We start from the raw sequence: 15341 nt of genomic DNA, 5'->3' as shown, positions 1-15341 counted from the left end.
TTTTTTCTCCCTTTCTTTCTTGTCATTAATTGGTTTGGTTGATGTGTGATTTGTTGGCTTTGCTATGGTAGATTAGACATTAATTGTTTATATTACTCCTTAGTGATCATGATTTATGGCAACGACCCAAATTAGAGGGTTAGGTTTGCTTGGTTGCAAAGAGAGATAAGCATACCACTAGCAAGTTTACTTTTCTTCGCAAAATCTTTTTGTCTTCATTTATCTAAAGAAATCTTCGGCCTTGAAATTCCAGTGGGGGGTTGGAGAAAGGAAAATGAAGTTCAACTATAGTTTTGCTTTTTATTGGTTGGTTTAGGTGAAGCCTTCTCTGCCCACTCTCTCTCTCTCCCTCCCTCTCTCTCTCTCCAAGTGGCCAAATATATATGCACTTCTAACACAAACGCAAGCAAGAATCTCATCATCTCGATAAAAAGAAAAATGAAAAGAAGATAAAAATAATAAATCAAAATGTTCCACTTTTCTTTTTTCGAATATGAGGTTTTGTCTTAATCTTACAAGGAAAAGGTTAAACACGTTAACCAAATAGCTAGATTATCACTAGTTTTCTGGCAAATAACATTCGGGAAAGAAAAAAAGTTTGAGCCTAAATAATTTGTTCAATATACTATAAAATTATTTGATATTGTTATTAAAATTGATCCATTAAACTAACTTTTAATTTTTCTAATATGATTCCTTACATAATCTTTATTTAAAATTAATTATGTGATAGTTGCTTGAACGTGATCCAACTGAGATTTTAAAAAAACTTTTAAAATGATATTTTTTTAATATTGAGACGGTGATATATTCGATCAACCCAAGCTTCACGCCTAATTAACTCTTCAAACTTGCAACCCAGATCATAGACTCCATTAAATTTAACAATTTTATGGTTTAAAACTTATTTTTAGCTTAATGATATGGTATCAAAAATAGACCATCGCAGAATTGAGCACCGACTTAATATCAGGACATTTATTTAAAACTACGATAACGTCATAGAAAACAAATAAAAATAAATTATAAAAATTAATTCAAAATCAATCAAATATCGAAGGATGAGATTGGTATAAAAAAAACCGAAAAAGGATTCAATCGAAAGAAAAAAAAATGAAAGATTGCATTTTATTTTTTTAAAAAAGTAAAACTATTTGGCATTAAATCATATGTAATGAGCCAACCTTGAAATCTCTTGAATCAACTTCTTGCTTAGTTTGGGTTTAAGATTATTTCGCATGGGAGTTGACTCTATATGACTGAGTTAACTTAGTGGGTTCAAATACAACTTAGACGATTAGTAAAAGCATGGTCTGACTTTAGAAGAAGTTTCAAGATGCCATTTTTTTTTTAATAATAAAACTATATATTGGATTGACTCGGGTTTTGCGACTTTACTCACAGAACTCATGACCTGGATCATGGACTCCACTAGGTTTTAAAAAATTATTTTTTAGTTAATGATATGATAACAAAAATAATTACTTGCAAAAATCGAGTACTAATCAAATATCAGAATAGTACTGATCAAATATCAGAATATTTGTTTGAGACTACAATCATCTTATAAAAAAATTAAAATAAATTATGATGATCAATTTAAAATTAATAAAATAATAAATGATGAAACCAAAAGAAAAAAAAAATAGAAGGTAGACTTTTAAAAAAAATGGAAACAAATTACAAAATTAAAAAAAAAATTAAGGCACTTCGCGTTTTATACCGTTTTAATGAAAAGTGAAGCACAATAATGTTTTTCAATTCTTTTAATAGAAAAGGTAATAAACTGATCAGTAATGACCATGGTTTGGGAGCCACACTAGCTCGTGACCTTATTGATTCTCAACAAAAGAAAGAACGAATTTTAGCCAGATTAATTCTACTAAAATTAACTGCTTCCTTGGATCAGCCAAGTCCACGAGAAGGTTCAAATCCAAGTGCGAGAAGTTACGTGATTATGTTTATGGCTATGAGATCTCACTTAAAAGTTGACCTAATTCTATATCTAGGTTATGGATTGAGTATTTACTCGGATTAATCCAAATTTCGACTATTTCTGTAAAAAAAAAAATTGGGTTTCTTAATTACTCACCCAGCTCGGGCCTGGCCGTTTCTCATGATTGTGATTGTATTTGCTTAATTTTTTATTTGTAAGCCATAAAATGCGTAGTTTAACCTGGATAACGTTACGACAGGATTTGATTCTGTCCCTCCTTGTTCATATGCTACACAAAATCACCACCAACGTTTCTAAAATTATTGAAGTAATTTATAATTTTGGTAAAAGTTAAGATCTGGTTACATATATGTTGTATATTTGATATTAAAATGTCTTCAATTTGCGTAAATATTGGTGATCAATTATCATTTAAAACCCAAAACACATAACAAAAGGCAACAGACGCCAGGTGCAAACAGGGCATCAAACAACAAAACTCTGGAAAAATGAGATAAGATTGCCGCAGAAAAACGAAGAAACTCATCAGAAGATATGCAGAAAGACATGGTCGATCTTATTAGCATCATAAATAGCATCGGAACTTCAGCAACCAAAGCAAAGGCATAGAAAGCAACAACCATATATGAAAGTGAAACCATATACTAAATCAGTAGAGAGCTAACAGTGAGGTATCATATAAGATTTTTCACGACCAAATAACATATTCGGAATCCCTTTGAACTGCTGATTTAATTCACCCCTAATGAGAAGAAATTGCAGTTTAATTAATTAATCAGCTATTTCTTCATTGACTAGTTACCAGTTTGAGGTAGCTAGATTTTTCCATATTTTAAAATTTAAATGACAGTTAAATTTTATATGTGTGATTGACGTAGATGAAAAATCATGCAAGACATACACAAGTGACCCTAGCTAGCATGAGATTCCACCCTATTCTATATATGTCATTTGCTGCTTGCTAGGCCCCATTAATCACCGGCTTGCATGGATTAATTTCACAATCAATCAGGTAATTAATTCATTTCTAACATACGGGACGGTGAGATTGATCAATCACTCCGGCGCCAGCTTGTTATGGCAGATACTTTGGCTTGCACAAAAGCAGCCTTTGACTAATCTCTGAACGCCTAGCCTGCTAGCCAAGTTCTCGAATCAACGCCCCGTGGTTTTGTTCTAAAATAAAGAGTCAGGCTAAAACAAAGTCAATGAAAAGGTGAATCTTTCAAAAACAAGGAGGAACTCTATCTGATAAATACATATGAAGAACAGAAGAGAGAAGGAGAAGAAAAACTGAAATCGAAGAAAAAGAAGGGGGTAAAAGAGGAGCCATGTTACTATACAATGCACGTAATAATTTGAAGTGCAAGAAGATGCTTACAAGTGGACGACTTTCCAATGTCTAATTAAACCGATACAGGCATGTTTGGATCGATACTATTGCCCTCGATTATTTAAAATGCCGACAACGTTCACTGATAGCAGAGGTTGGTCCACAGAGGACACTCTTCAATAATCTCCATATATATGCCTCCCCCCACGGTCCTTTCTTTTAAACACAAAAACAAATATGTGTGATCGTAACGCGTTATATGGAATTAGTGTCACATGCTTCTTTTGATGGTATTTAAAATTATAGCAGCGGTTATATTTTTAAATATTTTTTATTTAAAACTACATAAAAATAATATTTTTTATTTTTTTAAATTTATTTTTAACATCTGAAAATCAAAATTATCAAAATTTTAAAAAATCAAAAATTTTAAACACAAAAACAAACACTCCACTATCCCCTATTTGCTCCTTGCCAACTACGCAATAATACTCAAATAATTTGATATTTCTTGACTTATTGGGCACAAGGGCCACTCCACTTGGTCCATATATGTTTGCTTTGTGATATTGGGAAGGATAATTTGCAGCTAATTATGGAGTTTAAAGTCCTTGTAGGGACCATGGCAGTTTCTAATCTTTAACATTATTTTTTTTTTCATTTGGATCATGTCCTCAGGATTGAGTAGCTTTTGGACACCGCTCAAAACGCTGTTAGATAAAAAATTTAATTGTTTTTATCTAAAATTAATTTTTTATATATTTTTATATTATTTTAATGCGTTATGGAAAATAAATTTTAAAAAATAATCATTACTTATATCATTATTTTCATCAAAAAATGGGGTAAATTAATTAGGAGATCCACCTACAAGTAATATTTCCTCTTTTTTTATCAGCAAGTAATATTTCAAATTAAATTGAGGGGAGGAAGTCGTCATAATATACTATATATATGTAACAATAACAAGTCTAAACCAAAAGAAATTATGGAAGACTAGTAGACTACCTTACTAGTAATTACTTGTTATCAATAGATCAATTTTACCAGTAAGATGAAATTAAACATAAGAATATCAGCCAGAAATCAAATTATCCATCAGTACTGGAGGAACTAGATCGATCAAGGTGAATGAGTTATTAGGGTTTGTTAAAAGCTCAACGAATTCGTTAATTAATGCAATATTGTAAGCTTAACAAGGTATATACTACTATACACACACACACACACATAACACTAATAGTATAATAATTCATCAAGTTAGCCTGGGAATCAACCAAGTTAAGTATATGTGCCTCAAGTTATTTGTAATTATTACAGACTTTGGAGTAGCGTGCCAAAACTCTGTGGTCCTCTGTGGCTGTGAGACTTGACAAGCAAACAAGACCTTGTGAGAGCTTTAGTGGCATAGTTGAAGCCATAAAAACCTTCTGTCATTGGAAGGGCATCAATCACAGCCCTAACAGTACCAAGATACACAATTATAGAGAAACCACGATTCTTGGCTGCACATACACATGGGTGAAAACTTTTTGAAAAGAGGAATATGTATGTGTAACCAAGCATCGCAGAAAATGATGCTGCCTTGCCTATCTGATCAGCTTTCTTGATAGCCACGAGGGATCTACTCTCTTCTTTTTTTAATACAAGCAATCAATGTGTTAGGGAATGACCATCACATGTGATATTATTATAGATTTAATCTCCTTGACTAATCAAATCTCTATCAGCAACATAATTATTATGGTGCGTCTGTGTGTGGCCTTTGTTAAGTTAATCTGCTTGACTGTCCAGATGGATAGCATGTGAAAATCGAAGTCCAAGAAACGGGATAGCCGAAGAGTTTGAGATTTGCTTGTTGTGTTCATGCCTTGGATCCATACGTTAAATCAAGAATAATTTGCTGTCAGGGACTTTGCCAGTTGGGTTTTTGATAATTTAAGCTCAAGGGGAGCAAATATATCTTTCGCTTCACCCTAAAGTTGGTTTGCTTTGATTATCCATTGAAAATTCCCCACTTATTCGTAGTGGCATTTTATATCACAAGAGGGAACAACTTTTTAAGCTTGGAAACTGATTTCTCTCTTGCATTATTATCAAGATCCTCGTTGCCAGAGAAGTCTCTCCCTCCATTTTCCTCTTCTTTTATTGATGGCCTAACAATTCAGTGTGTGATGAACCAAAAATCAATTAATAAGGATGATGATTAAGATCAAGTGGCTGAGGGCAGTGACCATGATAATGGGGTTGACAAAAATACAAATTAAAGGTCCTTGAAAAGGTGACGTTGAGATGAGTATAGCCATTGAAATTGAAAGCGATGACAGCCTTATTTCAAGGGAAAATGATCAGGAAAGAAAGATAGATATCCACCAAGAAAGGTCGTTGTGGGTTGAGAAGTGTGTATAGGAGAATAAAGGCAATAAAAGCAACACCCATTAAAGAAACCTACAAAATTTAATGGTTCAAAAAAGAGCTTTGAGGGAAATTTCAGAAAGCTGGAATTTCTTTGTCATAATGGTGTGTTCCTTTAGAAAAGTCGCCTATTGAGGATTCGTTTTATGAAGGCACCAGCAAAACCAACATGACTTTGATTCAAAGATAAATAATTGTGCAAGGGATTGCTCGGTTGCTCCATAATTATTCCAGCAAAATTCAAATCAGGCCATGGCCGTGGCCATTTTTTCTTGTCTTTGGTGGGTTCCCCTGTAATGTTTTCAAATCAGAACAAGAGGTTGAACCATCAGATTCTCTTAAGAACAGGACTGCGCAAATTCAATTCACAGTTGGAGCATCCAAACAAACTGTAAATTATGACTGGCCAGAGGTCAATATTTTCGGTGAAAGCTTTCGGAAAGATTGGGCATATGATATCGTTCGAAAACCAATATTCCAAATTGGGATTTTCTTAAAAGTTAAAAGGTAAAGAATATGAGAGATCATGCTAGATATTATACATGCACGGCTGCTATGAAAATATATTGCTCCTCTCGACGAAGAAAATGTAACAAAAAAGTAAAACCCGAGGCAAATTCACTGTGCATGGACACTTAATTTACTATTCATCTCTGTAGTATAATTACCGGTAAACCCTTAAAAAAAAATCGGTCTTTTTCAATGACCCGTTATTTATAATTGATCGGGGACAAATCAGTCTCTTTGTTTTTTAACATAGTAAAATTATTAAAATACCCTTAAAAACAAAAGATAATCAACTATCATCCACGATTATTTTTGTCCTTTTATTTTGATTAGAACAATTAAATGATACAAATACCTTTAAAAATCAAAAGGCGATAAGTTGTTATACAAGGGCTATTTTATCTTTTTACATAGGGTTTATTGTTATATCCATGTTAGCTTAGGGCAATTTTTTTATACTAACATGTGCAAAACAAGTGTCATCGCGTCAAGCGCTCCATCACCTTTAGGTGGTGTGTGCGGTGGCCTCTAGCAGTAAACGATGGGCTTCCTTGATGTGACTGGATTCCTCACGACATTCTCTCCCTCCCACGACGGCGAGTGTGGCGTTACGACCTACGGTTTGGTACCAATGAACTTTTTCTTCTTCTTCTTCTTCTTTTCTTTACTCACCTTGATTTCCGTGTGTGGCACTTTATAATTTCAAATTAGTCATTCGATTTGTTTTTTCTTCATATTTGATTCCTCTTCTTTTGATCACTATTTTTTTATTTCAAATAATTTATAAAATTACAATTGTTTTTCGATTTCATCCTCTTTCAATTTTTTCATCTCTTAGATTTAGTTCTCATTCTTTTTATTGGTATTTATTTATTTTTAATCATTTTCTTAATTGAATTTGCCTTTCAATTTCATCCCTCATCATTTTATTTCATTTTATTTTTATGTCAAATTTGATCATTATTCTTTTGATTGCTATTTGTTTTACTTAGACAAGCTTTTTAGATTTTTTTTGTTCATCCTTCAACATTAAATAAAAATTATTTTTTTCAATTTCATTCTTTAACATTTGATTAGTTAGGAATTGGGCTTCATTGTTTTTTCAAATAGAGTGCTTCCGATTCAATAATTTGAGTCATGAGTTTAAAAAATTAACACGGCTTGACATCATTTTTTTTTCTTATTTTTTTTTCTTATTTTCTTTTATGATTTTATTATTTGAGATTGTGTTTTTTAAAGATATGGTATTTTTTGTTTTTTTTCCTATCAGGTTATCTCGATCTCATGACCCGAGTTACGGGTTTGACAGGTTCACCCGGGATTGTTCGACCCTTATTACCAGGGTTACAAGTTTATTATGTTAGCTTAGGTTAAGTCGGGTATTGTTTTTTCCTTTCTATACCCAATTTTGTCTTTTCATGTATAATTATTTGAGAACGTAGTTGTATCATTTTTACCCTTTTGGAAAAAGGATTTTTTTCTCTAATTTCTTTTTTTTTTTAGTTCATTTGTTGTGTTGTTTTTTTAATCATTTAATTAAAATAAAATTATTTTATTTGATTTAAATGAGTCTATAACTCAAATTATGAATAGCTTGCAGAACCATAGCTTTATTAAGCACAGGATTCTCGTACTATCAATTTTTTCTTAATAAAATCCCTCATTTTTTAAACTTTTTGATCCAAACTTTTTAATCCTTCTGTAATTAATTGTATTATTTGACTAACTTTGAAATATTCTTAAAATATACTTTTTTGTAGTAAAATACATAAAAAGATGAGATAAAAAAGAATTAAAAAAATAAGTCACAAATACAAAACTAGCTCCTGCCAATTTTTTCTTTCCTTGATTTTATAATTACATCTTTATTAATTATAAAAAAAATAATTAATTATAAATGAGAGGGAAATGATTAATTAATTATATATATATATAAGAAAATCTCGGTTTCTCGGCTTATTTTTTTATTTCTTAATTATATATAAATTAACTAATTATATTATTAATTATACGTTTTTATAATTAATTTTTCTTTTTAATTTATAAAATGATTAATTACACATGAGGAAAAAAGTCACTGTGGTATAGAACTTAATTTTGTTTCTTTAATTTTTTAAAATTATTTATCTATTTATTACTTTTTACGAGTTTTTTCAAATATAAAAAAGCGTGTTCTAAAAATATTCAAAGTTAACAGTTAAAAAACACTATAAATGACGAAAGCACTAACAGGGTTAACGGATCTATAGTAGAAGGTTTGAATTAAGTAATTAAAGATAAAGAATCTTATTAAGACAAAATCCATTGCACATATACCCCAAATTCATTAACCCGGCTATTGACCCATTTCATTTAGCCCAAAGAGGCTGCCCCAGGCAAGCTTCCCTTCCTTCAATCATCGTGTGTATCTTGTGAAATATCATGTCGATTTTTATTTTTATTTTTATTTTTTTCGTTTTATGTTTACTTTGTACCTGCAGAAGGTCAGACTTTAGAAATGTCAGCACAGAGTGTTGACCAGTTACTAACACCGTCCTGGTCAAAACAGGAGGCACAGCCTACCTACAAAACAGCTTTCCCTTCCGGCATAGAAATGGCCCAATGCTCGATGGAAATTTCTTGAATATTAGGCAATCACAGGACGAACGAATTGAAAATTTGAAACAGCTCAGCATAAACACTGTACTTTAACCCATAAAAGCAAAACGCAATCAACCTTCACGGAAGACCTGATGCAAAAGAAAAAACATGGCACGTGGATCTTACTAATTTCCATATCAACGACGAATGGGCAAAACTAGTTGAGAAAAGTTCAGGCCACCAGACTAGATCAGTATTAAAGCATAGCTTCTATCTTCTAGACTAACCTAATCTCTATCCTCTATTAACAGACCTAACCGCATCACAAATCTTCTATCTTTTCTAGGGAAGAGAAGTGTGCATCTATACTTGTCAGAGCTTGATGGTCAATTTCCACTGTTCTAAATAATTTTTGCGAAAAATAATCTAATTCTTTTTGTGGTGGTGCCAAGTCATTTTTGGCAATTTGCTCCTTCGATACCTCAACATCTTTGGTTTCTGTTCTAGACCGAGTGTGCTGACTAGAAAGTTGGGCCTTTATCTCCATGCAAGAATTCAGATCTTCTTCGTTGCGGGCCTTGTTGAGCTTGTCAATAAGATCACTTAAAGCTGAAGCCCTCTCCGCCCTCAAACCTTTTGCCTTCTCCGGCCTTTTATCAAGTTCATTTTGGTTATTAACACTGCCATTATTCAACTCGAGTTTCTGAAGCTTCTTCAATCCTCCATCAACAAGTTGTTGTAGCCTCTTACGGACATTCTCACTCCTTCTAGGATTTGACCGAAGCTTCAACTTCTGCTCTGAAACCATCTTTTCCTCTGTGTCATCATCCTCTGCAGATGCATGGTCGTGGTTTGAAGAGAGTGATCCATCCTCAGTGGAGCCTTCTAGGAAAGATTTCAAAGAGAATACCTCTTCCAGTAGGCTAATATTATGCATGTACCGATCAAAAGCTTCATTTTCCACTTCAATATTTCTATCCTTGAATTCCTTCAATTTGGAAAACCTCCATTCATTTATAGCCGCAGCTTCCTGAAACAGATCCTTTAGATCAGGAAAAACCTTATTGCGCCAAAATATAACAGTCAGCAATGGTATATATCAGCTTATTATAACACACCTTTCTGGTCAATGATTTCCTTGAACGGAGTGGGGAATGTAAATTGTTGAATTGGGAAAAATTGCTAGAAAGTTGCCTAAGTGATGCGGTTCTATGAGAACTCCTGAAACACATCCCAAGAAAGTAGGTAATACAGGTATAGACAACCAAGTCGAAGAAGTTGAATAAAATGCAAAAGATAAAATAGTATAGGAAGCATTTAGCAAACCAGAACGAGTAACTTTAGAAAAGCAAAGCATATTTTAGAAGAAACAAACAAGGAATTCAATTGAAAGAACGGAGAATTAAAGAATTCACTATTTCACAAAAAGAAAATTGAATGTAATAATATGTATCATATCCTTGTTCTGAGCCGTATGGCAATTTTTACAACCTACCCTCGGATAAGAAGTCAATAATGAAGTGAAAGTATCATCTACTGAAGTAACAGATTCCAACCACTGTGTAAGGTCGTTTCTTGCTTGATATTTTAGTACTTTGTCAAGCATCCAAGTCACAACACATGGCATAAGAATGAATATGGACGTGTACAACAGGTATGCTTACAGACAGGAATTTAACTTACACTGCAGGAGGTGCTTCATTCGGCTGCTGCTCAAAGAGAGGAGCACTTGAAGCTGGAGTCTTGTCCGGAAATGTTGCATTTGCTTTAAGAACTGCATTTACAAAAATGAGGATGTAAACAGACCAAAAATATAATGGCATGCAGACAATTTACTTGTTCTTTACAAATGGATAGCAAACTGGAATGTCAATTTACAATGCATCATCCTTGAAGGTGAGATTTCAAAGACAATTGCAATATTGAAAGTGTTATGTAACATTTTCTTCCCGTCACCAAAATCATGTAGCAACTGAATTTCCACACTTCGTTCTTACAATTTGTGTGACAATGCATCAAGTTTTGGCATCTAGTCTTGCTACTGTTGCACATTTACAGACACCCACACGCATACATGAGAACTTGGGGGTTGGGACTTTAAACATGTGTCCACATGCAAGATGACCTTGCATAAGTAGTTCAGACATAAATCTAAAGTGAGCTACATAAGTCCTTAAATCAGCCGTGGCAGCAGCAGTGACAAGTTGAAATGCATAATTTTATAGGCATGATAACAGCTTGCACATTTTAGTTGTTCCTGTATGTCTTGGGCATAGTTATTTCAACTTTAGGCTAGTCCATTTGGTGCTTATCTGTTAGTTTCCTACTCAGGAATACTTGAGCATGCTTAAATAAAGATAACTTCAACTCTCATGATTTCTGTACGGTTCTATATGTCTGAGGTATGTTTTCATTAACTTTAGGTGTTCATCTGTTAGGTTTGAACTAAGCAATATAATCCAATCTGAACAATGAAAATGACATAAGTTTTCATGTGATCTTAAAGATACAAGTCTTTGATTGGTGGAAATTCAACCTTTTTTACTTTACGAAGATATGCGTGCCCAGTATTCAACCCCTCTCTCCTTTTTCCTCCTAGTTATAAGCACTCCTCTTTAATTCTCTGCAGCTTTTATCTAGTTACTTCCAACATAGGAAGCAGGAGGTACAACAGAATATGACATGCTGATAAGTCATTTAAGGTATAACATGTCGAGGAGCTCATCTCTACAAACATCCAGATAAGGCTTCCAGTAACAAAAACAAAATTAAAAACCAAAACTTGAGCAAGAGAAAAAAATCCTTTTTACACAGCATCTCTCCAAAACCTTTCCCGACCAAGACCTATCAGCAAAACATCAATTGCAGATTTTCCTTACCCTTCAAAGCTAACTTGTCATGCATTCCCTTTATTAAATTACAAACCTAAAAGCAATCAAGTTACAGGTCTACTAAGGAAAATCATGTGCTCAGACTGTTGCCAGTCTTCTATAAGACCTCCTTTTTTCTTATCTTTTGTATTTCAAGTCAAGTTTCTCTTGATGATATCAAAGAAAAAAAATTAAGAATGAGAAACTAATTTGCTAATTTTGGGAAATTCTCATACAGGTTTCAGTGTGCACCCGACTCAACCATTGGCAGGCTCCTTATTTCATAGTTCATGTAGAGTATCCATGTTTCATAGAGCAATATCCTGTATTCAGCCCACAGTTCCTCTTTTACAATATCCATTTTTCACTTCACAACCAGCCTTGTTCCTCTATTTTCTAAACCTCGGTGTACAGATTCTTAAAGTTCTTTTGGATTTTCATGATCACATAGCACCAAAGAAATCAAACTCCATCCGGACTTTCCAGTAACTTGATTTCTCAAGTATCATCTACCTTTCACCTTTAAATCTTAAGCTTACTCAAGTTCTCTAGAAGCCCAAACCTTTCATGAAATTATATGAATTCAAAAGATTAGATTACTACATAGCTGACCTTAAGGAGGAATCTTAAGATGCCCTTCTTGTCAGTAAGATAAAAGTACACTGATCAATATTCAATGTACCAAAGAGGGGGCACCACTTCTTGTAAAAAAAGAAGAAGCATGTGGGGATATTATAAAGCTACTTACAAACTTATCTAGCAGCTCCCACACCAAGAAAAGAGTAAATTCTAACACCTTAGAACTGTCAAGGAAGAGCTGTCACCTAATAATGGAGGTAGCATCCCCTCTGTAAACTCCTCTGTTTGCTCCTTCCTCTGTCCGAATCAATCAAAATAGAACACGAGGAAGCAAATCCCATATATTCTTTACCATGGTCACGACCTTTCGTTGCCAGATTTCCAGGAATAATATTGAACATGGAAGCACACAACATATTCTAAGACAAGTAGCGATCACAGTCCAAAACCCCACTGCCACATGACAGTAAATAAGCAAATGGCTAAGATTTTCCTCCTTTCTTGCACACAACACACCACCTTCAACTGAACTCAACTAATGTATCCAGTTGAAAATTAATTGTTCATGTATCTTCCTCTGCGACTCAATTTGTCAGGGGCTAAACTTACAGTAAGATATGTGACACCAGATCATTTCAGCCCAACAAAGCTGAATAGCCAAAGATAAAAACCTTTTCTTCAGATATCTAGCATCAAAATCAAGTTTAAGAAAGCACACAAAGTAAAAAAGGCCATCAATTCGCCTACATATAAATTTATCAATGCTCAAACCTGAGAAGAAATTCTCCTTGTTATGTCTGAAAGATCAAGGATTTTTCAGAGAATAGATTTCTCACAAAAAAAAAATCAATAAATATGCATTGCAAACCCAAATAGGGCCGTGTACCATATATGATCATTTAGTCGTTAGAGAAACAACCTCCTCAGATGACATGAAATAAGTAATGGTGGAATGATTCTATTTCCCTAACTGGCCAAAAAGAAAATAAGGTTGGATGGCTTGACACTTTAGTTTATCTCCAAATATTCCTTCCAAGATATGTAAAACAAAGCGTGCAAAGATAAGATAATAATGAAGGAGCATCCTTGGATTTAGAGTAGTTTTTGAATGAGACATCCTTACTAAGTATGTCTAATAAGTTTTCTCTTTCCATAATAAGACAGAATATCAAATTTGATGTTGGGGCAATAACATGCAACAAAGAGAATAGTTTGACATAATTTGCACAAGAATATAGGGGTACCGTGAATATGGCATGGATTTTGAGCTCTTGAGCAGCAACTTTTGCACGACTGATAAGGGCACCTGCATAGATAGTTCCATTTATGAAAGGTTCAAAAAGTGGAAAAGATGTCAATTTTTTCAAGATACATTCACAATAATAAAATGCAAGTGATAGACTTTTAGATATCACCACTAACAGTAACAATAGCTTTTGTTAGATGGGCTCTCTATACAAACCAATATATTAAACACTAAAAATCAGCTGTTCAACACACCACTGGAAGTGTCTATAGACCAAATTGAGTTGGTCAGTTTCTAATAGACTTGGAAAGCGAGTTAAACACACGCCTCTCTCCTTAAATAGAAATCCAAGCGGACAAAACTTGTATAACCTAATAGTCAATACCTAACTGCCCAAAAAAAGAAGAGAAGAAGGGTAGGACTATATCCAAATACTTTGTCGAGAACCCTAATTTAACTGATTCACAGCTACATAACTACATTTTTAGGCTATAACTTTATTTACTACACCTATGAAAATTTCCTCGAAGTTAAGATCACAAGCTCTAGGATAGGTATAAAATCTCACTCGAGATAGCCAAAATCCTCGGACAGATTATCATTCACTCAATGCATTTTAAAGATGACAGCGAAAGTAAATCACCAATTGTTTATCTCCCCTGGTAAATTAACTCCTCTGTTGACCAGTATTAACCAATACAATACTGCTGAGGCTAGGCACCTATCATTCACATTTGTTTAAGTAACTATCTTCATAACAAATTCAAACAATCACACCTCTTAAATTCAATTCCACTATTTTTGCTAAAGTAATTCCAAATTGAAACAACCAATACCTAACTGCAGAAACGAAAACGATACCGTGTACCATTATAAAGTACTACATGTACATATATGTACCTGGAGCGGGCAACGTTGCCGCACTGAATACACTTAGGTTTGTTGAGGCCGCGGAGAGTCTTCGGTGGCACGCTGAAAGACGCTGCGGCGGCGGCGGAGATGGCGGTTTGGCCGATGTCGGAGCTGTTATTGCTAATGACTGGAGAAGAGGCTGCCATTTTAAGTGTGAGCTGTTGCAATTTTACGGCTAATTTTGTTTGGGTTGCAGAGGGGGGGAGGACGATTTGATTTTTAACGTTTTCTTTTTTCTTTTTTTTTCCGGGGAGAGATTCGAATTTAGAAGTATAAATTGAGGGTGATATCAGGAGAATATATAATGGGTTGGATTAGGCAAGATGAACCCAAGAACTCGTAGATTTCTAGATTCATCTATTGATGGGCCTGGAATCTGGGTGGGAATTTAAGGGGTCCAATCATAACAAGAGAGAGAAAACCTAAATGCTTGGGTGGGTTTTAGAAGGCAGTTAAAAAACAAATACGAGGTTGGATTGTTACAAGATTAATTTTTAATAACGTTTAGTATATTTATAAATTAAATTTTTAAATATTTATTAAAAGAGAGAGTATTAAATTTTAATTTGGTGTATATTTTGAGACAAAAAAGGAGATATCCAAAAATATATTGGGCAAACATCAAATATACCAGCAAATTATAGAGGTATTATTAATTTTACACTCAAGCTATAATTTGTTTAAATTTTACCATCAAACTTCGAAAAATTTCGATTAAGAATTCTCATTTTAATAACTAAGAAAATGTTAAATTCTTGATAAAACGACATCATTTTTTACAAACATAGATGGAAACATGGACAAAAAGCTTTGAAAATGGATGAAAATCCGTGGTTGAGAATTTTTAAAAGTTGAAAGTTAATACACAAAATTATTTTCTTTGATGGTAACTTTAAAACTACCTTTATTTTAACATTTATTTGGACATTTTAACCCCAAAAA

At 33.5% G+C, this 15341-nt stretch overlaps 1 protein-coding gene and 1 long non-coding RNA gene across 3 annotated transcripts; both read right to left on the bottom strand.

The window, feature by feature from the left end:
- Positions 1–2801: 2801 nt before the first annotated feature.
- LOC112326637 (uncharacterized) lies at positions 2802–3507 on the bottom strand. Its single transcript, XR_002980480.1, has 2 exons — positions 3339–3507; positions 2802–3133 (listed from the first exon to the last, which is right to left on the bottom strand). It is a non-coding gene; the product is annotated as an uncharacterized LOC112326637 (long non-coding RNA).
- A 5438-nt stretch (positions 3508–8945) lies between these two features.
- On the bottom strand, positions 8946–14672 carry LOC7487022 (uncharacterized). Of its 2 annotated transcripts, XM_024604094.2 has the most exons (5): positions 14388–14672; positions 13486–13547; positions 10476–10566; positions 9911–10013; positions 8946–9822 (listed from the first exon to the last, which is right to left on the bottom strand). In XM_024604094.2, exons 1-5 carry the CDS (start codon positions 14543–14545, stop codon positions 9115–9117), a joined length of 1122 nt encoding a protein of 373 aa, XP_024459862.2. In that variant the 5' UTR covers positions 14546–14672; the 3' UTR covers positions 8946–9114. The 2 variants fall into 2 exon arrangements, with proteins under 2 accessions (XP_024459862.2, XP_024459866.2); XM_024604098.2 differs by lacking the exons at positions 13486–13547; positions 14388–14672 and adding an exon at positions 12487–13454.
- Between the last annotated feature and the right edge of the window lie 669 nt (positions 14673–15341).

This window comes from Populus trichocarpa, chromosome 1 (genome assembly GCF_000002775.5).
Source record: "Populus trichocarpa isolate Nisqually-1 chromosome 1, P.trichocarpa_v4.1, whole genome shotgun sequence".
Taxonomy (NCBI): domain Eukaryota; kingdom Viridiplantae; phylum Streptophyta; class Magnoliopsida; order Malpighiales; family Salicaceae; genus Populus; species Populus trichocarpa.
Note: the sequence above shows the minus strand (reverse complement) of the source record. Positions and strands in the feature narration are given on the sequence as shown.

Excerpts from the sequence above, each read along its gene's own strand:
- LOC7487022 (XM_024604094.2), bottom strand. The coding sequence starts at position 14,545 with ATGGCAGCCTCTTCTCCAGTCATTAGCAATAACAGCTCCGACATCGGC. Across the intron at positions 13,548-14,387 it reads GGCAACGTTGCCCGCTCCAG|GTGCCCTTATCAGTCGTGCA; the intron begins GTACATATATGT and ends CTATCTATGCAG. Across the intron at positions 10,567-13,485 it reads AAATCCATGCCATATTCACG|TTCTTAAAGCAAATGCAACA; the intron begins GTACCCCTATAT and ends TTGTAAATGCAG.